The 24,771-nt window shown below is 41.0% G+C and overlaps 2 protein-coding genes across 3 annotated transcripts; both read left to right on the top strand.

Annotated features, from left to right (window-relative positions):
- Positions 1-2,549: 2,549 nt before the first annotated feature.
- On the top strand, positions 2,550-10,082 carry hsd3b7 (hydroxy-delta-5-steroid dehydrogenase, 3 beta- and steroid delta-isomerase). Its single transcript, XM_061089418.1, has 6 exons — positions 2,550-2,789; positions 4,575-4,730; positions 6,833-6,941; positions 7,599-7,698; positions 7,808-7,970; positions 8,964-10,082. The coding sequence occupies exons 1-6, from the start codon at positions 2,630-2,632 to the stop codon at positions 9,374-9,376; spliced, it is 1,101 nt and encodes a 366-aa protein (XP_060945401.1). The 5' UTR covers positions 2,550-2,629; the 3' UTR covers positions 9,377-10,082.
- A 2,033-nt stretch (positions 10,083-12,115) lies between these two features.
- On the top strand, positions 12,116-24,498 carry LOC133022587 (TBC1 domain family member 10B-like). Of its 2 annotated transcripts, none has more exons than XM_061089417.1 (10): positions 12,116-12,562; positions 13,549-14,577; positions 15,428-15,527; positions 15,692-15,799; positions 16,481-16,587; positions 17,025-17,139; positions 19,900-19,965; positions 20,057-20,246; positions 20,403-20,557; positions 20,702-24,498. In XM_061089417.1, exons 2-10 carry the CDS (start codon positions 13,565-13,567, stop codon positions 21,635-21,637), a joined length of 2,790 nt encoding a protein of 929 aa, XP_060945400.1. In that variant the 5' UTR covers positions 12,116-12,562; positions 13,549-13,564; the 3' UTR covers positions 21,638-24,498. The 2 variants fall into 2 exon arrangements, with proteins under 2 accessions (XP_060945400.1, XP_060945398.1); XM_061089415.1 differs by having other exon boundaries at positions 13,546-14,577.
- The last annotated feature ends 273 nt before the right edge of the window (positions 24,499-24,771 follow it).

Raw genomic sequence — 24,771 nt, 5'->3', positions numbered from 1 at the left:
GCTTTCGTGTATTACATGTACATGTAGCATGTACACTATGATTCCAGCTACACAGTGTACAGATACCTAGCTGGTAGAGTCAACAGGAAGTTGTGGAAATCTATGCACCTGCAACTTTTTTTTAAGAGCGTCAGAGGAAGCATTTGAAAACTTTGATTTCATAAGATGATGGTGGCCCGAGTTACAAAATCTCATGTCTCTGCAAAGCCATTGTGCTGTTATTCTATTAAGATACAAAAAAAATCAGATGCACACCATATCAGAATTTAAACGGGAAAAGACACATAATACTTATATGCAGGAAATGTTATTCATCATCTTCCTCTGGGTAGGAGCAAGGCCGGCTTATACTGGAAATGGAAGGATATTGCCTGTCTGCGTGTGGTGACGGTACAAACCATCGTTCTGTAACTAACACCACAGTTTCCTTGTTGTTAGAGGTGTCATTAGGGCTCGAGCACTGACAGGCACTAACAGCTGAGGCCCTATTGAAATTGTAAGGATTATTAGGGCCCGAGCACTGACATCAAAAGTCAGTAAGTGAAGCCCTATTGAAATTGTAAGGATTATTATTATTATTCAGGCAAATGAATTGGCTTTTTGAGGGCTTTAACATGCTCAAATTCTTACCAAAATTTGCAGAAAGTTAGGTGAAAGTGGTGAAAATGTACGTATTCTGAAGGGATTTTCAATGGGCGTCGCAAAATGGCTGGAACGTGGCTGGAACGTGTTCACATTTACCAATCTTCACAAAAATCGATACACAGGTGTATCATGACCAGACAAACAAAAAAGTATCTCAGTGCAATTAGAAAAACGCCACAGGAAGCCTGCTATTTTGCATTTAGTGGCCATTATGGCCATATTCCACATTTTTACTTTGAGGTACTTGTCCCAGGGCTTACATCAGCTTCAACTTCAAATTGGATTAGTGTCATCACAACAAGATGGAGATACAAAGTTAGAAACAAAAGAAACAAACTTACAAATCCTGAAGTCCCAATATGTGATACTTATATGTAATGTTGGAACCATGTCAAATGATTTGTTTATTTCTTCACCACAATACTATATTTCACACGAGTTAACAGCTTGGCAGTTATCAGTGGCAATTTACCAAAACACAGGGGCTCAATGAATAATGAATCACTGAGTTTATAGATCAGCTAAAATCCATCAACGTGAAGAATGTTGGGTTGCCAGGTTGGGAAAGATATGGACTTCATTCTTAGACATACTTTATACTTAGAATCAAAGCAATTTTTACAAAAAATTCTTTATATGAAAACTTCTCCTTTGATATATTTAATTTCGACTTTAATCTCAAAATGTTAAATAAAGAAAATGTCTCCATTACAGTTTGACTTTGATGTCAACATTTTCTTTGGACATTTCGACTTAAATCTGGCAGGAAAAGTGATGAATGTAAGAGAAACATTTGTTTTCTCTAACGCCCAGTAACAGCCCTGTTCACGACAGACTACAAACACAGGTTTGATTGAAAACTTCTCCTGTTGTATAACCCGTTCAATGTAGGGGTTCGGGAGTAAATGATGATGGTCTTCATAGCCCCCCCCAACCCTCTCTTTCTCTCTCTCTCTGTCTGCTTGTGTGCTTGTAGTGGGATGGGCAGATTGGGAAATTTAATAATGGGAGGTGAAAAATCGGGGAAACTCCAGGACAACAGATATTTAAATAAATACATTTCACAAAATATTTCACAAAATTCTACAAACCACATTTTCCCAAACTTAGTACAGTAGCAGAGCCAGCAGGAGACCCTTGATCTGTGACATGATTTTGGTGAGAATATACAGTATTAGACCGAAGTTATTGAATAATTTTCATTATAAATATTTCCCAAAATTATGCTCAATCGCTTTTCCTCAAACTTAGTTCCGTAGCACAGCCAGCAGGACGCCCTGGACCTAAGATGTGATTTTGGTGAAAATGTACAGTATTACAGTGAAGCTATTGAATAATCTTCATAAAACATATTTCCCAAAATTATGATAAATTACTTTTTTTTTTTAACTTTCTAGTGTAGCATAGTCAGCAGGACTCGCTGGACCTGTGACATGATTTTGGTGAGCAGTGAGGTTATTAAATATTTTTGTAATATCTCTTTTCGGTGTTGCACTATGTAGACGGTCCCTGCGGACTCGTTTCTCAGCAACATGTACATAGACACCAATGTTATGTGTCCATCACGGAGGACGAGTCACATTGATGAAAACTCGCCTGTAGTCCGTTGTCCACATTACTACGGTGGGAATTATGCAGCGTTTGTGCTTTAACAACGTCTCGCTTATGACTTATTGATCCGGGAAGTCCGAATCTGTGAATGTCTTGCCAACTTTACTGAACTGACAACAGAAGGGGAATACAAAGTATGGGATGCATATGTGATCACTTACATCATATAAAACATGTCATTTATATAGTTTAAAATTACAGCCAATAGGAACAGCACAATTGTGTAACAGGGGGCGGTGTAGCGCTTCCGCCTTCCGGTGTAAACCAACCGGCACAATATAGGCAACCGAGCGGAACGCAGCTCACAGTCTGCAGACAGAGCTCCGGAGAAATAGCAGCTGACACCGACTCTGCTCCACAGCTCAGCGGCAAAATGTCCGACACTCAGCGGCCTCTCGTCTACCTCATCACCGGGGGATGCGGGTTCCTCGGCCGGCACCTGCTGAGGATTCTGCTGGAGAAGGAGGACAACCTGGAGGAGGTGCGGGTGTTCGACAAACACGTGGATCCCAGTTTGAACGGACTGAGCTCAGGTAAAGAAGAATGTTTCTGTTTAAAATACGATTTTAGTTTCTCACCATCAGCTTGAACGTGAGGTTTTTAATGTGAATTTGAAATAACATGTCAAGTCCTCATGATATTAATTTCCCTAACATGCCGTGTAATCACACAGTTACTCTGCATAGATAACATCTGAACTCGTTTTCTGAGGCACTTCCTCATGCAGCTGTCCTTTCATTCTATACTTTGCCAATGTTGTCATCCCCGGAGCATTTTGTGAGAGGGGATATATTTTATGATGTTATAGGCGTGTGCTGGAAGCAGAGTTGTGACTTGATGTGGTTGAACTTCCATTTGTGACTGTTCTTTCTTTATTCGCTGAGAAAAGTCAATAAATGAAACAAAAGCTAAGGAATGTGTTTTCTCCTGGTGAAAAAGTGTGTATTAAGTTACATAATATTAAATTACATTCAACAACGGCTTTCGTGTGACGTCTGCGTCTCAAAACAAGGGACGCCTCATCCCTCAGTGGGAAATTCTTTGTTCAGCTTCCATTATTCATTGTCAGAGTGCAGGGCTATGTCGTAGATGCAGTGCACTTTGACCTGGTGACAGATCAGCTCAGGTTCACTGTCAGTAACACACATTAAAGGCGTCCCACAGGAAAGTGACAAAACTGAATGTGTGCTTTTACATGGTTTATGTTTCCATCTGGAGGGAAACATCTTCCATTCTATCCTTTGTAAATGTTTCCAATGGAATTGCAAAGTTCAGGAGACTTCTGACTCTGAGAAGTGGTTTTGCATGACGGAACTATTCGTTATCTTTCAGCATTTCAAGGACAGTGAATGAGAGCTCAGATAAACCTCAGGTACATGACCTCCATATGCGATAACAAGACACCATGAGATCTCTCAAGTTTAAGTGGTGTCAGGGATGGCATGGCGGGACTTTGCAATATTGTGTCTACCAGGGAGGTAGTGTATCTCTCTGACATTGTGGGGGATTCTGAAATTCACTACCTTCTTGGCTATTTGCTTTTATAAGGTGTACGAAGCTCCTTAATTGACACAAGGTTTTTATTTACATAAGTTATTATCTTGTGCACACAAGTTAATATGCGATTGATGTAAAAAGATACATTTATGTTGTAGGCACAAGATTAATTAGGTTTCTCAGTCGTTTCTCAGTTATATGATTTGTATTATGTAGTAGTAGTAATATTTCCAGGTTTACACAGATACTTGAAATAGTATCACTGTTGAAACAAGGGTGTGCTCTTACTGTAACAACAATGGAGGCTTCATAATACTATGGACTTGGTTGGGATCATTAGTTAATATATATCATCAATAGTTTTAAATGTTTGTCCAAAGGACCTTGACAGATTTGATGCAGATCCAAAAAGGGCAGACAGGGCGTTGTATTTGACATTTCTGCAGATTTGTTACACAATAGTTAATGGATCTTGATGAATAAAACCAGCCAAATTTAGGGGATTAATATCCATGAGTGTGTGGAAAATCGTTATAAATAAAAGAAAAACATTGATTTTACAGATTAAAAATATTTTTTGAGGAATAGTTATGTGTTTTCAGCTGCTGTATGACAAATGGAGCTTAAAACCTGCCGAGGATTCTTTAGGTTATCAAGAGTTTATTGAATTTAAGGGGACTGTTGGGCCTGGGTGGAACACTGCGCTCTACTGAGGGACATTTGTATTGAAATGCTTTGTCGAGCTGTGAGGGAAAACGTCATGATGCAGGGTCACATACAGTACCACATTTTGAAGTTGTGTCTTCCTGTTTTTCCCTCAGAGCGGACAAAGGTGACGGCCATCCAAGGGGATATCACAGACTACAGCAACGTGTTGGAGGCCTCGCGGGGAGTGGACGTCGTCATCCACATGGCCAGTATCGTGGATGTCTGGCACAGAGTCCCAGAGACCGTAATCTATGCTGTCAATGTCACAGGTGAGACAAGATGATGAAAGGGAGGCTGGGTGTGTGTGTTTTTTTTTTTTTGTTTCTGTGGAAAGCAGGGATAAATTCAGAGGAAATCCACGCCCTTGATGATTTTTCAAGGACTTGTGGGGGGAAAAAAGCGTCATATCCTGTTAGTGAAACTGGTCATTTGTGGTGTGGGTGTGGTTTTTTGCGTGTGGTTGGGTGGGTATGTGACCTGGTGTTTTGGTTTTGACTCATTGATGTCTGAACAAACATACAAAAACCTTATGTGATTTAATGAGGCTGTGAATCATTTGCCCAAAATATGACGTCGGACTGCAATAAAACTACTTCCACCATAACAACAACACTCATACCAACAGTCTGCAAATTAGTAGAATTAAGTACTAAAAACCATGTGTTTAACGTATATTAGTTTCACTCTGAGAAAAAGCCCGTTCCTTTTAATGTGATATCTCAAGAATGCCTTGAGGGGATTACTTCCAATATGGTACAAATATTCACTTGGACACAAGGACGATCAGGTTAGATTTTGGTGGATAAAGGAAGATCAAGGTCACGGTGGCCTCAAAAAGCTTATTTTTCTTATCTTGTGAAAGTGAAGTCTCTGGAACGCCGTGTAGGAATTCTTTCACATTTGGCATAAACACTCACCTGAATTTGGATATTTTTTTGGCAGCCACTAGTGGTGCCAATTAAAACACTAGTAATTTGCCAAACAACAATGAAGGCAATGGTCACTTCCATACAAGGTCAGTGGCATATTACACATTTTTAATGCTCTGGTGTTGGTGCTCAGCCAATAAATCAAGTTATAGGTATCTGGAAAGATTTCAACTATAGGTTAGTCTTCCAGTGATCTCCTACATCTCAATCATCATCAATTTGTTGCCTTGAGACAGAGTTTTCAAGAACAGTTCACATAGAAGTTTAATTGTTTGAAAAGGCTCAGTGATTCCCCTAAACAGCTGGGTTTTTTGGTTGGTATCAGATCTTATAAAAAAAGAACAGTGGTCTTTTGCTAGGGACTTTTGTTTGGCTCTCTGGAGTGTTTTGGGAAGTAGGGTGGTGTATGAACCCTATTACATTATCTTGGTTGTTTTCATGTGGATGAAACTTGTTGTCCTGTATAATATGTTGTTTCATTGGTGTGTTTTTTTTTTTTTTAAACAATGAAAGGAATAAGATGTTTCAGGCTTTGGATGCTCAGACAACACTCCATAGTTGAATTGCTTAATTTTTGGGGTTTGGAAGTAAAATGGAACTTAACAATGACAAAAACAGAAAATATTTCCACCCTTATCCTTTCAGGAAATTCCTTTTGTTTATTTGTTGGAATTCCCCGGCTGTGACCTGTGTTTTTAAGGAAATATAGGATATGAGATGCTTTTATTAAAACTAAAAATGTGTTTTTTATTGATGTGAATCTCCATGTCAGATCCAAACTGAGGATATTACTCATATTTACAGATTATAATATTAAAACAGTGTTCTGATTGAGGGCATATGTCTGAGTTTTATGCCACTAACAGTCCTTCTCATTCCTCTTAAAGAAAAGGGAAGAAAAAAAATAAAAGCTCCACACCAATATTGAACTGGTTCTCTCCAGAAACGTACTGCATCCTTCCAAGTTTCATAGTGGTCCGTCCTGTTGTTTTTGTATAATCTTGCTTACAAACAAACAAACAAACAAACAACCAACAATCAAATGGAAAGTGGTGAAGACATTACCTCCTTGATGGAGGTTACAATCTGATCTTGTCAAACAGGCTGGACATTATTCTTGCTTTAATCTAAAAGTTAGCATTGCCATTGTCAAGATGTTAGCACGCAGATATTAGCAGTTAGCTCAAACACACCACTGCTAACATGTCTATGTCTTAATGGTTTGAGATGCTTTTTTGAATCTTGAAGATTCCTCTTCCATTGAAATGGAAGTTTCTTTCAATTTTTTTATATATAAATAATGTGTGTATGTAAGATAACGGACTGTGCGAAGGTCATTCCCAAGATTTGGAAGATTAGAAACTTATTGACTTTGTTTATGTTACCCAATGATATTCAAGTCTTGTTTTTCCAATTTGAGTATCCTCCATCTCTCTTCTCAGGAACGGAGAATGTCATCAATGCCTGTGTGGAGTGTGACATTCAGTGTCTGGTCTACACCAGCAGCATGGAAGTTATTGGTCCCAACTTCAATGGAGACCACTTTATCAGGTAGCCCTAAAGAAATGTCATCATTTTTTTCATCGTTTTTCCCTTCGGGTTTGCTTTGGGTCTTTGTCTTGTGCTTCTTTATTCACCTTCTTGAATCCTCTCTTTTTATTGGCCGGAACGCACCATCATAGAAAGTATGACGCCGGTAGAGATAAGATTTGTGCCAAGGTCATTCCCAAGATTTGGAAGATTAGAAACTTATTGACTTTGTTTATGTTACCCAATGATATTCAAAAAGGTGCAAAGGGGTTTTATCAATGCTTAAAGTAAGAGGCTTAAAAACTTCTACCTGCATGTGAAGGGATCATGGCATTGTTTTCTGATGGTGTGTGAAAATGTGTGTTTGTTTGTGAGTGTGTGTGAGTGCGTGTGTGTTTGCACTTACACAGCTGCAGCTTTACCTCCAGAGCAATTTTCAAATTCCTTCCCTGATTACATCACGGGGCTGTGTCGGAGGAGAAGAACTAACCCTTGTCTGCTCTGGCTGGAAAGACTGAGTGGAAAGCTGCAAGAGGAGACGTGGCTCAGACCAGATTCAGTCTATCTTTTTCCTTCCTCACCCTTGATCTTTCATGCTCACATTTCTCTCTCATAGAGGACAAATTCAAATAAACACCTGCATACTTCCTTTGAATGTTTTACTTTTATTTTTCTCAGGGGCAATGAAGATACACCTTACAATGTGGGCCACTCTATGCCCTACCCCAAGTCCAAGTCAAAGGCTGACAAAATTGTGCTTGAAGCTAATGGCATAGAGGTAATTTATTACAGTCTGAAGTTAACATTGTGGACATGTTATTGTGCATGTTCTGTGTACCTCCCCGTCCGATTCCTACCACTGACTTCAAGTTTTGCTTTCTTTCCAGCTGAAAGGTGGAAAGTTGTTACACACATGCTCCCTTAGGCCGACGGGGATCTATGGCGAAGGGAACCAGCTGATAAAAGACTTCTACAAAATGGGAATTAATTGTTGGGGCCGCATTATCGGGGGCATCCCAGAGAGTACTGAACATGGGCGAGTCTATGTAGGTGAGTCTGAACTTACTGATATATAACCCCTACTTTAGAGACGTGTCTGAGAAACCCTTGACTGGGCGTTACAAGTCAAACCAACTTGTGATCTATTGATAGTTCTGAAAGCACGTAGTACCACTCAGCAGAGGAGAAACTGATAAATGCCTCACATGACATATGTTCAGGACAAGGACTAAAAGCAGAAGTACATGCAGCCATTTCCTCTGCAAGTCACAGGAAGTCTTTTGACGAGCAGTTCAGATGACATTAAACATAAGAAACCTGATGGTCTCTCAAGTTGAGGCATTAACAACAACCAGTCAGTGAGGTAAAAGTATGATGACATCAAAATAAAGAAAGATGGTACAACATGGAATGGAATGCACCGTCGGAGGAGCCAGATCCAGATTTCTTGTTGTGATAACAAGTCTACGTGAACAGTATCATCCAGTCATCTGGGCGTGACGCAATATGAACACACTGAATACTGGCAGAAGAGATGATGACATGATGACATTTTGGTTCAGGCTCAGCATGCTTGTTTCAGTGTTGATGATTCGGACAGAGGTGTGAGCTCTCAGAGTTCTGTCTTGGTATCATGACTGAATCTCATCTTCCCCATTATTGCATTTGACCCAAGTATCAGCCAACATGTATCAGTGGCTGATATTTTAAGCAGCCTCAAAACACACAGATGTAGGGGCCAACCTGTAGTTTGGCCCCTACATGTATTATACAAAGAATCTAGAATACTGGTTAACTGTTAGAACATTACACTCTGTAGATCTCTGTAAGGAGGTGAAGCATCTGCTCAAATACAACAATAAACAAGATAAGACCCTAAAAATATATAGATCGATGAACAGATAGGAAAATATCAGTGTAATGTTGTCATAGATATGAAGCAACTAGGGTCCTACTCTAATCTTTGTTGCTATTTATCTCAAGTTAAAAGGTTACTTCTTTGATGATTCAATCTGGTATTTATCCATTTGTATGTGTTGCTAGGCAACGTGGCCTGGATGCATGTACTTGCAGCCCGAGGCCTGAGGGAGCGCCCGCAGACGGTCGGAGGTGAGGCTTTCTTCTGCTACGATGACTCACCCTACAAGAGCTACGAGAACTTCAACATGCTCCTCCTCTCCGAGTTTAACTTCCGAAAAGTCCACATTCCGTTCCTGGTGATCTGGTTCATGGCCCTGATGAACGACATGCTCCGTTGGATACTGAGCCCCGTTTATAACTACACACCGCTGCTGAACCGTTTCACATGCGCCATAGCTTCTACCTCCTTCACTGTGCTCACAGACAAAGCCCAACGTTACTTCCAGTATCGCCCCCTGTACGACTGGGATGAGTGTCAAGCCCGCACAAAGATATGGATTAATACATTCCCCCTGGATCACCTCAAAAAATCATAATGTGACTACTGCAACATGCATCAGAAGCTGCTATGTAGATTCACAAGAATCTACATAGTAGCTCCATAAAAAAGGAGCACCCTGCTATTGATGACCATACAAAAAGGAACTTATTGTACTATTAATTATTCAATTTCAGATTTAAAAGATCTTCAATGATGTGTTATTGAGTGACTACAGCTATCTTGGTCTGCATCTCCCAAAAGGGCATTGTGTAACACTACCTAATTCGGCTTCCAACTTTTCAGAACAGAAATGAAAGGAAACGTTAAAGGGTGTTGTCAAGGGAAATGCCAATGTTGCACATGAAATTGTAGCTATGAAGAAAGGTGCCTTTTTATGAATGGGTTTTAACGAAGCTTAATTTAAAATATGACACTGATTTAGTCTGTAAAGGCAATAGTCAGATTGGTGCAAAACCTTTATAACTGCATTCATGTATGTCCAGCATTTATAGCTTAGTTATACAGAAAATATAATTTAATTATTTGTTCATTTATTAACATTTATGTTGATATTTTACATCAGCATTGTAACTATATTTAAAAGCAATAAATTACATATATGGTAATATATTTTATTGATATAAATGTTGTACTTTATACTTTTAAGAACATTTTCCGTTTAAATGACAGAAATATATCCTGTTTAATATAAGGTTTTGGGAATTTTAAATAAAGATTATTTTTATTTTGTATTTGATTCACTTTGCAGGAAGAGGCTGCATGTTTGTGATTTCATTCACATGTTTTTATTTTGATGTGCCATTGTGAAAGGTTGTCCCTCTGCAGACATGACTCATTATGTCAATTGCCCTCACTATTTCTTCACTGTGGTGAGTTCACTACGTCTAAGTTTCCATGGATATGAAGATCTTTGTTTATATGCAGGCGTGCCTCCCTCTGGAAACATATCTTCATACTCCATAACAACCATTTGGACGACATGTATTGTTTTTTGGAGTATATGGGAGTTTCCTTTGCAGGATAACTTGACGTGTTCCAGTTTGCAAGGGGTGTCCCCCATTTCTGTGGTTTTCCATGGCAATCCTCATAACAGTTCCACGCCTGCTGGAATGAAAGGGAAACCAGAAAAATGACTCACAATTCCCAACTGAACCTCTGATGGCCTCCTGAACGAAAACAAAACAATTTGAAGTGTGGGTCTTTGGAAGTGTAGAAATCATTGCGGATTATTCAAACACAGGCCTGCAGCAGTGGTAAACCAACTATATTTGTATAAGGCTTTTCCAAACTCAACCACGCAAAGCTTTTTACAGGACAAGCCACGTTCACCCATGCACACACACATTCATACAGCGCTTCTATATGCACTTTTTCTTTCTAACACCATTCGCACAGTGAGCAGAGCTGTCTGGGGCAACCTGGGGTTCAGTATCTTGCTCAAGGACACTGGAATGCAGACCCTCCCTTCCTCCTGAGGCACTGCTGTCCTCGGTATGCATTTCTCAGTGTGTGCCTCATGCAAAGTGTGTTTGTGTAGTAATCTTTACCTCTTTATTCTGACCAATTTGAGCATGAGGTCTCACTTTTTAGGCTCATCTTCGTTCCCTGAGCTATTAGAGTTGACACTTGGGTTTAGGGATAAAGGAGTTGGGTTTGGTTATTTATTCATTCATCTATGAGTGTCCCGAAAGTGATATAAGTACAATGTGTGTGTGTGTGCTTGTGTCCATACTCATTTCTTTCATTACCTCTATAGGAAATTTTCCAGCATAACTAGTTGTGCAAACCTGTGTGTGTTCCTGTGTTTATATCTTGGTGAGAACAATTTTAAGCGTAGGCCCCATTAGAGACATTTTTGGAAAGTGAGGACATTTTGGTCTTTCCTCTCTTCTTCAAAGGGCTATTTGAGGCTTAAAACTGGGTTTTAGGGCTAGGCATTTAGTTTGGCTCGCTAAGGTTAAGGAAAGGGGCCAGGGAATGCACTATGCCAATAAGTGTCCTCACTAAGACAGAAGTACAAATGTGTGTGCTTGTGTGTCTGCGTACGTGCATACTCATTTCTTTCATTACCTCCCTAGGACCTTTTCCAGCATAAATAGTTGTGCATTAGCTCTGGTAGTGTAGTTGTGCAAACCTGTGTGCGTGCGTGCGTGGGTGCTTCTGTGTGTGTATTCCTGTACTTGCATCTTACAGAGAACCACTTTAAGCATTGACCCTACAAAGTGAGGACATTTTGGCCGGTCCTTGCTTGTTTAAAAGGGCTATTTTAGGGTTCAGACTTTAGGGTTATAATTAGGGTTAAGCATTTAGTTTGTATGGTTAGGGTAAGGGGCTAGGGAATGCATTATGCCAATGAGAGTCCCCACTGAGACAGAAGTACAACCGTGTGTGTGTCAGCTGTGTTATGGTGAATCACCACATGGCTAAAACATAAACGGGCTAGAGAAGCATGTTATGAAAGGGAATTGCGTCATCTACTGGTGCAACTAAAAAACATCGAGGCGAAATACCATTGTAAAATTCAAAATATGTTCTCTATCATATATGTATCGATTTACCCCGATACTTTTAAATTGTAAGTAAGTTAAGATTTAGTAATTTCTCTATTAAAGATTTACGTTTACAATAATTTAAAGGTTAATAAATATATATCGTGAATGAGAGTCCTCCGTATTTTCCTGCTGTGGAAGGGAGGCTCCTGTGCGGATGCGTGCGCGCCCCCCGACCACAGTGGCGAGAGCACGCACGTAGCTGTCAGTAGGAAACGCAGGCGGCTGCTGCTGGGTGCTCGCTGGTCGCTTTGCTCTGATCTGTCCATCAGAGAGACGCCTTTTCGCCACAGGATGAAAACTGTGACTTTAGAGGCTTGTTTGAATCTGGAGGTTTCTGTGAGTCTACACGCCTGACTGAAGTAGCGGGGACAGTGAGCGTGGCTAGCTACGCTAACAAACAGAACACCACCAGAGCTAATGCTAACAGTGTCAGCAGGCTAAAATAAGCTAACCTGGCTAGGTGGTTACTTAGCCAGCCAGCTAGCTAGCTTGCTCGCCTGCTACCGGACTTCTGCTCTGCCCGGTCCTCACGCCCGTCCTGTGGTGCCTGCCCCGGTCATTCGTGTTCTGGTTTCCCGGAAGACGTTTTGGAGCCGGAGCTGTGGCGGGGGAGCGTGCGGACAGGAACCCCCTGGCTGTCCAGGCGGACGGATCGCAGTGACACGCCGGTGAGTTGAGCCAGGCGAGTTGGAAGTTGCAGATGACGGGTGCAGCGGGGTGGACCAGGCCGTGGAAGCTGCTCGGCCTGGGCCCGGCAGACAGACAGACAGACAGACAGGGAGGGAGGTGACTATTAGCTGTGTTAGTAAACCGTCTCTGGACAGTGTGTGTGCTGAAGAGGGAAGTTGCTCCGAGCGAGGCCTCCGGAGGCTGTGAGGATAGAGTGGCCGCTATGATCCTCGCTAGCATGTCTGAGAGCACCGCTGCAGACGGCGCCTTGCTACATCAGCAAAACACAGCAGCAGCATGCTTCTCCATGGCGCTTTGTTGATAAGCTCAGAGGATGTTTTAGGGTGATTTGCCCCTAGTAAAGAATAAAGCGGAATATTATTGTGTTTATTCCTTTTTAATGTGAAGACTGCTGACAGAGGGCTTTCACGTGCTTTTCTTTAATAATAATGATAATAATAAATAACATTTAATCTTGCTAAAATAGATTAACCTTTTGAAATTAGCTTCTGTATAAGTGGGTGAATAGGACAGGTTGCTTGACACATTTAATGTTTTTGTCGTTTTATTGTTATTTGCAAAATCTCTCTCTTTCTCTCTCTCTCTCTCTATGTAAATATAAATATTTATATGTATATATAATTCTATAAATATATATATATATTTGCATATAAGAATGTATATATCTGCACATTATTTCACATGATTTGTATGAATCATAGTTCTACGATTTTTAAATAGTTCCCTTCTCTAACTGCTTCTCCATCTTTTCTTTTCAATTCAATTTAAACAGTTATAATTTGTTTTCTCCCTCACTTTATGTCAAATGTTGACCTGTGTAGTTTTCAGCATCATGCTGTGTGCTTCTGTCATCTCTGTAGATGCTGGAGAGATTGTTTATTGCTGAAGTTATTACAGAATGGATAGTTTCCCTTTGGCAAAAGAATAACTGTCCTCCATCATTTTCTCTCTATTTGTAAAGAAGAGATCAGGGTGGAACCATGGCTGAACTCTCCACCTTATCCCCATCACCATCTGCGCTGGGTGATCCGCATGCAGCTCCCTCCATCCCTCCATCCTCTGCATCCTCTCTCCCTGTTCCCAACAACTCTGCTCTGGAGTCTCTACCGAAGTCTGCCCTCTACAATGACAACACTCTGACTGGAAACACTTCTACAGCACTGTCGGGGAGTTCACCCGAGACTCGCCACCCACCCTTGAGTCATCTCACAACCACTGACGAGACCCCCCTCCCATCATTGGTACCCGAGGTTCTTCGGAAAGAGGAATCGACAGGGAGAGATGTAGAAACTGGAGTTCCTAACATTGAGCAGGAGTCTCTGTCCAGTGACCAAGTTGCTGCAGAGATCGTGACTACTGCAACAGAGACAACAGCACTATCGGGTCAGCCCTCAGCTCAGAGTGAAGAACAACAGGCATCCCCCTCTCCTGATCTTAATCCCACTCCTAACCTTTATCCAAATGTGCATGTCACCCATGCCCCAAATCCCATGTTGGATGGTGGTAACTTTACAGCAGACCGACCCCAAGCTACTGCAGATCCCAATCCCGCACCTGCCCCTCCAGCATCCACCAGTACAGCATCACCAACAGTGACAGCAACAGCCGAAGAGGAGAATCCTCAGCCACTTCAACAAACTCAAAACCCCCAAAGTCCACCTCCCCCTCTGTCCCCAAAGCCCGACGCCCCCAAGGAAGCAGAGAAAGCAGAGCTGCCTAGCACCCAGGCCGGAGGCGAACACCCCAGCCCCACTGTCCCATTGATCCATGAGCCGGCCTGCGCCCTCCCGATGTACAACCCCAAGCCCCGCCCAGCCCCTGATACCCTCAGCTACCTGGACTCAGCTAGCCTTATGTCAGGGACGTTGGAGTCCCTGTCTGGGCTGGGAGAGGATGGGAGCTCTGTTGGCTCCGACTCGGAGATCAACGGCCTGACAGTCAAGCGCACTGATAAATATGGATTCCTGGGTGGCAATCAGTACAGTGATTGCAGGTATGTATTAGGACATTAACTTCACACATCACGCTCACTCCTGGGTAATGTGCAGAATATTGATCCTATCTTCTTTAAGTGCTATTAGATTATATTTAATGACAAGATCTTAAGATATTATAAAATAAGAGATGCATATTCAGTATGGTTATATGAAGGAGGGAAATGAGACACATATTTGACTGTTACAGTATTACACAACATTGACTTATGACCTGAGAATTAGTTTACACAGATGAGTGTAGATCCTGCCTGAATTATCTTCTTTTAATTGACCACTTTGCCTTGTCCTAAAATCGTAGTCACACTGTCATCAATTTACCCCAAAGACATCATCTCCTTTTGGTCTCGCCCTCGCTTTCCTGTCTTCCTCTCCCATCTGCGGCTCTACACGTATCTGATCGTCTTTTATTTCCCCTTGGTCTGACTCAGATAATGCTGAGAGCGTTTTTTTTTTGTGACTCAATATGTACTGACTGTGTGACTCGGTGCTATCAACCCCTCACACCCATCTGCTGTCTTCCTCTCTTTAAAAATAAATAAATCAGATGTGCTTCTACTCTTCTGACAAGCTAATTGCTCTCCCACTGTTAAATAATTAAAAGACTATTGATCTACCATCAGTAGTGGCAGTGCATTCTGGTCCATGTTAAGGATGTCTTGTGTCTGTGCGGTTTGGCTAAGGTTGTGCAAATGAATGTTAGAGAGAAAGTGAGGTAATCCATTTGTGACATGAGATTGTTGATGGTCCTTGAACACAGCCTTGCTATATTTAGGAATATTAAAAAGAAAAAGTCCACAGCCCAGTTCTGTCAACGATGGTGTCATTTTATATTACTCACTATTGCAGTGAAAAGGACCTCCGAGTTGAAGTTGCCAGACAGAGGGAGATGAAATGGATTGATATGTTCAACAACTGGGATAAGTGGACCAAACATCGCTTCCAGAAGGTAGGCATGGCAGCCTGTCAGATGTTTGTGTCGTGGGATTTAACTAAAATTAGAAATTTGAATCACAAGCCATTGGTAGTGTTTCAGTATGTTCTTGATTTTGTACTTGTTTACTTTACATTATGTCAAAGCTAATACCCTGTGTATCTGTTTGCGTGTTATAGGTGAAGTTGCGCTGCAGGAAGGGCATTCCATCCTCTCTCAGATCCAAAGCTTGGCAGCTGCTGTCTAACAGCCAGGATCTCTTAGACGCCAACCCAGGGAAATTTGAGGTATCACTGTCTTCATATTTATTTGTTTAATGACAATTTAAATATATATATTTTATGCAGAGGGTTAAACAGAAGACATAAATTCAGGGACACGTGTACAGTTCATTACATGTGGGTTTGGGCATTTTCTGAACAATACTTGGAAAATACTTTTATTCCCAGTCACCTGTATTCTTCAAATCTGCTCCCTTACTTCTTGCACTTCTCTCGCTCGATCCACAGAAAGCTGTAGTTTGGAAACATTTTAGAGCTGTGACAAAGCTGCTGGTTGGACTGAGGAACTTGCTCAAAGTGGGGATCACTGTGAGGGGAAATGTGGCTGAGTAGGCCAATTTCAGCTCCTGGGGTGCTAAAGGGGCGCAGGCGCACACCTAGTGAGCTGTAAGCCTCTTATCATGACCGGTAATCCTGCCTGTCAGAGCTCTGCCCCCATGTCCACATTAGAGCGGGGTCTGGCCTTAGTTGGGTCTGAGTCCGAGCCGTCAGATTAGTATTGTTTATTTTGTTTGAGGAACAATTTTGCGCCTATCTTTTTTTGTTTTTACTTCATTGTCTCTCAACTATGGTCATATACAGGACTTTATAATCTGATCCAATTCAATGGCTTATTCATCTATTTAAGTATTCCAAAACACCCAGAACTTATGTAAAACATGTGTAATATTTTTTGTGTCACTGCAGGAGCTGGAGAGAGAACAGGGTGAGGCTAAATGGTTGGACATTATAGAGAAGGATCTCCACAGACAGTTCCCCTTCCATGAAATGTTTGCTGCTCGGGGGGGCCATGGGTAAAAAAACAAAAACCTTTTTTTACTCCTGCACACTGTATATAAGCTACTAATCTTTGTGTAGACTAGTTTGGCTTATCTGATTGTGGTGGGTGGATCTATATCAGGTCAATGTCACAAAGTGATCTATAATGGCCTGAGAACTGTATTTAGGACATATCTGTCAGTAAGAATACATGATTCCCATTGGAAATTGGGTTTTTCGAGTAACAGATTAAACTGTACAACTATGGTGTACATTTGAATAGGGTGAAAATAGCAGTTCTAGCAATTTTTTGTAAACCAACAGTGTTATTTTCTGCAGGAAGTGATTGAAATGTTCTGTCATTTTGTTTTGTATTTTTTGTTTTAACCAGATTCCTGTGAGTTTGATTCTCGTGGATTTCTAGTGTTTTAGTAGATTTGACCACTGGATAATAAAGTGTTTGTTCATGCAGCCAACAGGACCTGTACCGCATCCTAAAAGCCTACACCATCTATCGGCCTGATGAGGGATACTGCCAGGCCCAGGCTCCCGTCGCCGCAGTGCTGCTCATGCACATGCCTGCTGAGGTAAGGGGGGGATAAGCCGGTGGGGGACACATTCTCACTAAGTCTATGGGATACAAAAAGGGTTTTGTCAGCATTAATGTCATGCTTATTACTAATGTAATGAACAGATGGGTTACTTTTCAATTTCAATATCTTCACTGACATGTTACTCCACCACAAAGGTAGTTCAAACATGAGCATGCATCACACAAGGCTGTAAAATATGTAGTATAACCAAGTATGATTTTGAATGAGGCAGAATTATTACATTGAGGTTACCTACTAAATTAGAAATGGTAGCAAACAACAGACACTGCTCTGGTGATACTGCTGACTAACGTGATTCTCAAGTAGCTGTGTGTTAATTTGAAGGAGTCAGACTTTATTTGTTTAGCTTTTTTCATGCAAACAATGTAACAAGAGCTGCATTACAGTTTAAAAACAATCTCCAACCTTCCACCCACTCGTCCACCCACTCCTATTCTAGCACAGACCAGAACAATGAGAACAGGAAGTGAAGAACAAATGAGGAAACACCAAATGTAGTTGAACAAAGAAGGATGAAATGTTAAAGATGAAATAATAAAGCACTAAAAACGACTGAAATAAAATACTAAAGATTAAATTTGAAAAGAGAGGAGTTAGTAAAACGAGATAAAAAGTATGGTATTAAGTGGGAAACCTATTCCAGATAATAAATAAAAAAAATATTAGATTAATAAATACAATTGTATAAAGAACTTTTAAATAGTATATTGTTAATAAATAAATAGACAGATACATTAATTGAAAAGCCTGCCTAAGAAGGTAGCTCTTAAGTTAGCTTTAAAAATGATTCACTGCTGCCCTCAGGTCTTCGGGGAGGCTGCTCCGGAGACGTGGATCATTGTAATAAAAAGATGCCAGGATTTTACGAATGATATCAAATCTGATCATTTTGAATTCATGCGCATCTGTCCAATTACTTTTGACCCTCTGAAATACGACAACTGCGTTGAAAGGGCTTTACCTCCCACATAGCCATTTCAATATTGATGTAAAGCAGCTCAAATTAAAGCTGAGACTTTAATGCTACTTTAAACCAGTTTTTTTATTTAAAATTGAATGTGGGATGCTCAGAGCCTGAGGAACAAAAATGTGTAAATGTAAATACTTCTGGGTGTCGACAAAGTGTGTTTATCTGCTGTAAGTGTCAATGACTAGGGCTGCAATTATTCTTTTATCGATCAATCTAACGATTATTTTCTATTACTATATTTATATAATAATGGATTTATCAAAAATTTAGAAACTTGTGTCATTTATATTTATTTATCTTCTCTTAAATACAAACAAACCAAAGTATGCACTTCAAGACATTATTCTGAACTGAACTGCTAATCTGCCTTTTACAGTCCCATATCTCTCCAAAATAAAATGAGTGCAAGAGCTTGTTACATTCAAGTAAAAGGAATATATCAATCTACATTAAGCCGTCCATCAACAAAATATATGAAAACCAAAGTAAAATTCAAGTAACTTTCTGGAAGAATATTAGCCTGGGTGCCAGACGAACTAAGCCCCGCCCACAACATTTTCGGTCGGGGAGTTCGGTCTGGAGTCGCTACGTTGGGGAGAAATTATCTATGAACAGAAACTGTTCGGACCAATCAAATTGTCAGGGCAGGCTTTATATGATGATGGACAGATGATTAAGATGAACAGTTACGTAATCAACTACTTCATCAAAGAGCGCTTGGGTTGACTTTGTTTTCCACAAACATGCCTGCTGCTGGAGAGCTGAGATGTGTAAATGCTGCCATTGAGTCTGTTTTAGAAGACATCGACAGCGCATTAATTTTGAAAGAGGAACAGAGATCGGGATCAAGGCATTTGTAGATAAACGTCATACGTCACATACTACGTTGCTCTGATTGGTTGTAGGTCTATCCAATTGAGCGAAGAGGCATTTTTTTTCCTGGTTCGGTTGAAACACGCCCCATAATCACAGCCCAATGGAGCGGTCTCAGACTCATAGTCTGACTAGAATAATGAGTATGACAACGTCAGGCTAGAAGAATATCAGAGCACTGTGTAAATTCTAGTTTGACAGTCTTTCAAAACCTTGTAGTTGTATCAATGTCTGTATGAATAAAAAAACGAACAAATAAAATAAGTATAATTCAATAGCATTTCTACAATGTTTATAATAAACTTTCACACTGAAATGTAGTCTTATAATAAAATGAATATTATTTTCTTTTGTTAAGTAAAATAAGGTTTGAATACAAAATAAAGAGCATTTGTAAAAGTCATCTTAAAATAAAATGCCTCATTTTTGAAAAAATAAATAAAAAGATGTAGTTTTGAGTTTCCCCCTGTTTCTTTTTTCTTAATATATAACTTCATTTCACATAGACACAATCTAACCAAACATTAACAACTAAACAGCTTTTCAGTTCCCACTTTCTCTTTTTCAGTGAAGTGAACTCTCTCGTGTGCTGCCAGGATTTACGACCGTAAATAAAGAAAAAGCACAACAGGTTAAAATAAGACTACCGTAAATGCGAGAAAAAGACCTGTGTACATATTTAGTTTTCATATATTTGTTTCCTGCTCACAACAAACGCGGGAAGAAGTTAGTGACTAATGTGCGTATCGTTCTATTTTTAAAAGCAGCAGTAAATAGAAGCAGGAATTGATATTGCAGTGGTGCTTCTACCCTGTGTGTTCATTTAAACATTTAATCCTCATGTGCTTTTATTTCCAAACGTAAACTCTTCACTTTCACTTGTTTCTCAGCAAGCGTTTTGGTGCCTCGTACAGATATGTGAGAAATATCTCCCTGGCTACTACAGCGCGGGGCTGGTGAGTGAATGAACAAATCATATTTTTTACTCAGACCTTCATGTCAGTTATTTTCGCTTTATTGATGTGTCTTATTTTAAATTCCTCTTAGGAAGCGATCCAGCTGGATGGCGAGATCTTCTTCTCCCTGCTACGTCGCACATGTCCGATGGCGTACCGTCACCTAAAGAAGTTCAAGATCGACCCGATCCTCTACATGACTGAGTGGTTCATGTGCATCTTCTCACGCACTTTACCATGGGCCTGTGTGCTGCGTGTATGGGACATGTTCTTCTGTGAAGGTATCTTTCATAATTACGTGGTTCATAGGTGTCTCTCCTTTTCTACAACTCAAAATGTTCAGTGTATATATGGAGTCAAATTGAGTATAGTAGTTAAGGATTGAGAATTTTTGTTCTGTAGTTTGTCAGAAACCTAACTGAGGTTTCTTGTTGCAGGAGTGAAAATAGTGTTTCGGGTGGGCTTGGTGCTACTGAAACAAATGCTTGGCTCAGTGGATAAACTTCGAGAGCTGCAGGGCATGTATGAAACCATGGAGCGCCTGAGAAACATTTCTCCCGAAAGTGTCAGAGAGGAAATAATAGTGCAGGAGGTGAGTTTTCCTCCTCAGACACATATACGAGTAAAATCTGCTTCTGTTTTTACTCAGACTCATGAGTTATGAGTCACTTTGCCCCGTAGTGCCCGGTATAGTAACCTTCAGTTCCTCTGTCTCATCCTTGTCTGATGTGTCCAGATTGTTATACTCCCAGTGACGGAGGCGCTCATCGAGAGGGAGTGCAACATCCAGGTGAGGAAGTGGAGGGAGTCCAGGGGGGAGCTGACACACCAGCCGGGCCGCCGGCTCCATGGTACGAGAGCCATCTATGAGTTCAAACGACGCGCTGCCTCCATCAGCTCCGGTGGCAGCTTCTCTTTCCTTGGAAGCTCGATCCCTCCACCAGGACCACTCAGGGCCTCATCCAGCCTCCTCTCACTGCCGGGCTTCCGCAGGTCTCGGGCTCCTTTCCTATCCCAAAGCAAGAAGGGCTCATTCTCAGGGCCCTCAGGAATGGACGGCCTGCCGCCTCAGTCGCCACCTGTAGTAACATCAAGCCCGAGTCGAGGCCCCAACCACAAACCCCCCATTCCTCCAGGGGCAGGTCAGAGGGCAGTCCCACCCCACATTCAGAGCCCCTTGGTCGTGAGTGCAGCTGGCCCATCACGTGAGCCTGCTCAGCCCTCAGAAGGCTCCTTAGCACAAGGCCAACCTGCAGCTTCAGCCCCAGTACAGAGCACACCACCACCTCCACCCACTACTCTATCCCCCTCCCCGAAGATCGTCTCAGAGCAAATTACTCCCACTCTCCCTTCACCTACTGCAAACAACTCCCCTCTGTCCCTATGTCCAGAGTCAAAAAAAGAAGCGGTGGCAGTGGCTGACGCCACAACCGGAGAGGAAGAGGGAAAGAAGAAGAAGAAAAGCAAAGAAAACACCAAGAAAAAGGAAAAGGAAGATGAGAAGAAAAAAATGAAGGAAAAGAAGGAAAAGGATAAGGCTGAGAAAGAGAGGCTCAGGAGGGAGAAGGAGAGGCTAGAAAAAGAGAAGAAGAAAGGAGGAAAGAAAAAGGACAAAGGGGGAGGAGAGGCTGAAGACAAAAATGGAGCCGCAGCAGCGAAAGATTCGGCCTAGTTTCCCACCCCGTCATTCCAGGATTATGAAAAGGGACACAGAACAAAAAGAGAGGTCAGGGTAACAAAGACCCCCCAGAAACGGAAAGAGTGATAGATTAACAAAAATGGGATGGCTTCCTGTACAAAGCATAATTTCAGACTCAATGTAGTCGCAGGACTATGGGGGAGCAAACTGGATCATGGTTTTAATAGCACCTCGGGGAGCTTTGGCCCCCTCACTCAATGGTTTCTTTTTCATCGATTTTTATGAAGATGGGACAAATTTCCTCTTTCAACTGGAGCACGGGCTGTGAGTCTGAATCATTGTTCAAAGGATCAGTCATTTTCTCTCTTAGTTTTTTAAAAATTATTTTCATTTCATTTTTTCTTTTAATCCGATTGATGGCAGTGGTTTGAGAAACATCGACTCGAGGGTTTGTTTAATGTTTGCAGAAATCGTTATTGGTGCCATAGAGTATGTAAATAACAAGTCTACCTACAGTAAATAGGATGTTGTTAGCACTCCGTACACCCGTCTGTTCTCATCTGTGGACAGGTTATCTGCTGACTGGGAAAAAGAAGAAGAAGAAATCCCTTGGAAGTTGTCTCAAATGCAGGCACTGAAAACAGAAATGCTAGTTATGTTGTTGAGGATGTATTTATTGTCATGTTAAATGTTGTGAGTGAGTGTGTGCCTTAGTAGTATAGTGAAAAGTGTTACTGTTCTTTGTGTGGCCTCCCTTTTTTCAGTCTCCCTCCGCCTGCTTTTTTTTTTGTCATCATTGAATCCTCTGTGTGGTTCTTCCCTCCAGTCTGGATTCAATCTGACAGAGAGAAAAAGAGGGAGAAAGTTTAAAAGTACAACCAGACACCAGGTAGTGGTGGCCATTTTTAATATTACATTTTTAGTTTGCTTTTGTCAATGACAAAACACACAGGGAGATTCATCGATTTTATTGCCACCCCCCGTTTAACATTTCTCCTTTCTGAGTTTCTGAATCACGGCGAAAAAGCAGGTTCAACTCTATCAAAAGGAAAAAACTTCAAACACTCAGCCATGTCTTTGAAATTAGTATTATTTTGCTTTCAACAAACAGAATCGTTTATGCATTTATTTTAGCCAAATTTCAGAATGGGGATAAGAACTCAAGTTCATCAACTCATCATTAGAATGTGATTTTGAGTGTTTTAAGAGAATGAAGGATGATTTTTGCACTTGTGATTTTGTCACAAAGCACCACTTAAGTTGTCCACTCCGTTACCGTAGTGAGGTAGAAGAGTCTCCACGGGCCAGTTTCACAGTTTGAAATCTGTGCCTGGAGGACCTACTATAGGAAGCCACTTGACTGGAACTGCCAGGTGTGCCAATGTAGCATTAACCTCTGACCTTTGACCTTCGGGCTCTGATGTATTTATGTATAAAGTGGTTAATTTAATCAAATATAGTATATTATGAATTATTATTATTATTATTTTGGATCTGAGTATTTTTCTATGCTTGTAGAGACACCTGGATGACTGGAACGATGGCAGACTACACCGTGTAGTTGCAGGAGGATCATTTAAAGTGTTTGTTTTTCAACTCCCCTTTACTTTATTTGCACGTTGAGTCCTCTGCTTTCTACACAACCTTTTTCGATGCATGTCTTTTTGCTATTGTTTACTGTTGGTTCAGTCAACTTAGCTTCACGAGTCTCCGGTTTACTGAAGTGCAGTATTAAAACAAACGTGGGGGGCAAAAAACAGGGCCTCCGGTCGAACAAATGATGAACCGAGTGACACAGACAGATCACTTGGGAGTCGAAGGTCTTAATGTAAAATATACTCCGAGGTGAATTTTGAGCTTTGAATCGTTCTTTAATTGGAGATCTTAAGTCTGTCTGTCTCACCGCGTTGTGTTGTACCATTCATAATGATGTATGGACTAAATCCCTAACCTATTTACACTCAGTGTCCTGTACTGTAACATATTTATGCATTCATGAAACGGCACTGAACCCCATCAGTATATGAAGAACAGTGCCAGCTAGTTATTGTAAAATCATTTGAAGGCAAAAAAACAACACATTGATGCTCTTTAACTGTGCTGTTTTCGTAGTTAAGGATTAGAGGGACGTTTGTGTACTTGTCGCCAACATGTCCTCCACTGTTTTTCACTTCAGGTCATCACGCGGCTTTCATGTGAAGATATTAATATCCCAGACACCCTCCTCTTTTCTTTTCCTTTTTCTTTTTGACGCCAGTGCATTTAGAGGCACAGATTAGCGTAGTGTTAGTGAGGATAACCTGAACACATCTATGCAAACCTTACTCCATCATGTCTGTTGATAGCGTGTAGCGACAGCAGCACTGATTTTCCCGTCTGTTTCAGATACTCTGATGTACGCCATGGAAAAATGGATTTTGTTCCTCAGTAGGTGTTTTTATTAGCACACGTTCAGGCCCGTGGACTTCAATATTTCTAGAGCAATACATCCTCGCAGCTCGTCTTTTAACGATCGCATCATTTCTCTGTGTTCAGAGGGCTCGAGGCGTCGCACTGATCAAATTAATCTCTCGCGATCTTGTGATTTCCTTCTCGTGGAATCAGCACTTGGCTCTGCATTATTGAGGACAAATCAATCAAATCCATTTCCATCAGGTGTCCTTGACCCTGAAATCATCATCCTCGATTACATTTGATTAGGAATGAACCTACTGATGCAAATATTGAAAGAAGCATTTCAGCCGTTTTGTTTTTCTCCCCATGTCGTTGTGTTTTTAAGTTTACATGTCACTCTCTGGCGAAAGTGAAATAAAATCATAGCTAATTGAATTCATTCCTTCAGATCTACAACTGATGTATTTAATTGATGATGATAATGACATTTGTGATGAGTAATAAACCATAATATATTAAATCATCATTGAGTTTCTGTTTGTGCTTGTGGAGGATGAACATGTTCCGCCTCAAGCTCTGTGACTATTGATCATATGACTGCTGGTTAGAGTCTACAGAAACATTATGGATTTGGGGCCACATATAGAACATAACTATTGCTACTGCTGTAACAGCTGTTTTGGTCTTGACTTTACCATTAATGCATTATACACACACACACATATAGATGTTCTACTCTTCAACCAAGCACAAAGTTAGTTGCATGGGGGGTT

The sequence above is a fragment of the Limanda limanda genome, chromosome 17 (genome assembly GCF_963576545.1).
Source record: "Limanda limanda chromosome 17, fLimLim1.1, whole genome shotgun sequence".
NCBI lineage: Eukaryota > Metazoa > Chordata > Actinopteri > Pleuronectiformes > Pleuronectidae > Limanda > Limanda limanda.
The sequence above is the reverse complement of the archived record's forward strand: the minus strand, read 5'-3'. Positions and strand labels throughout refer to the sequence as shown.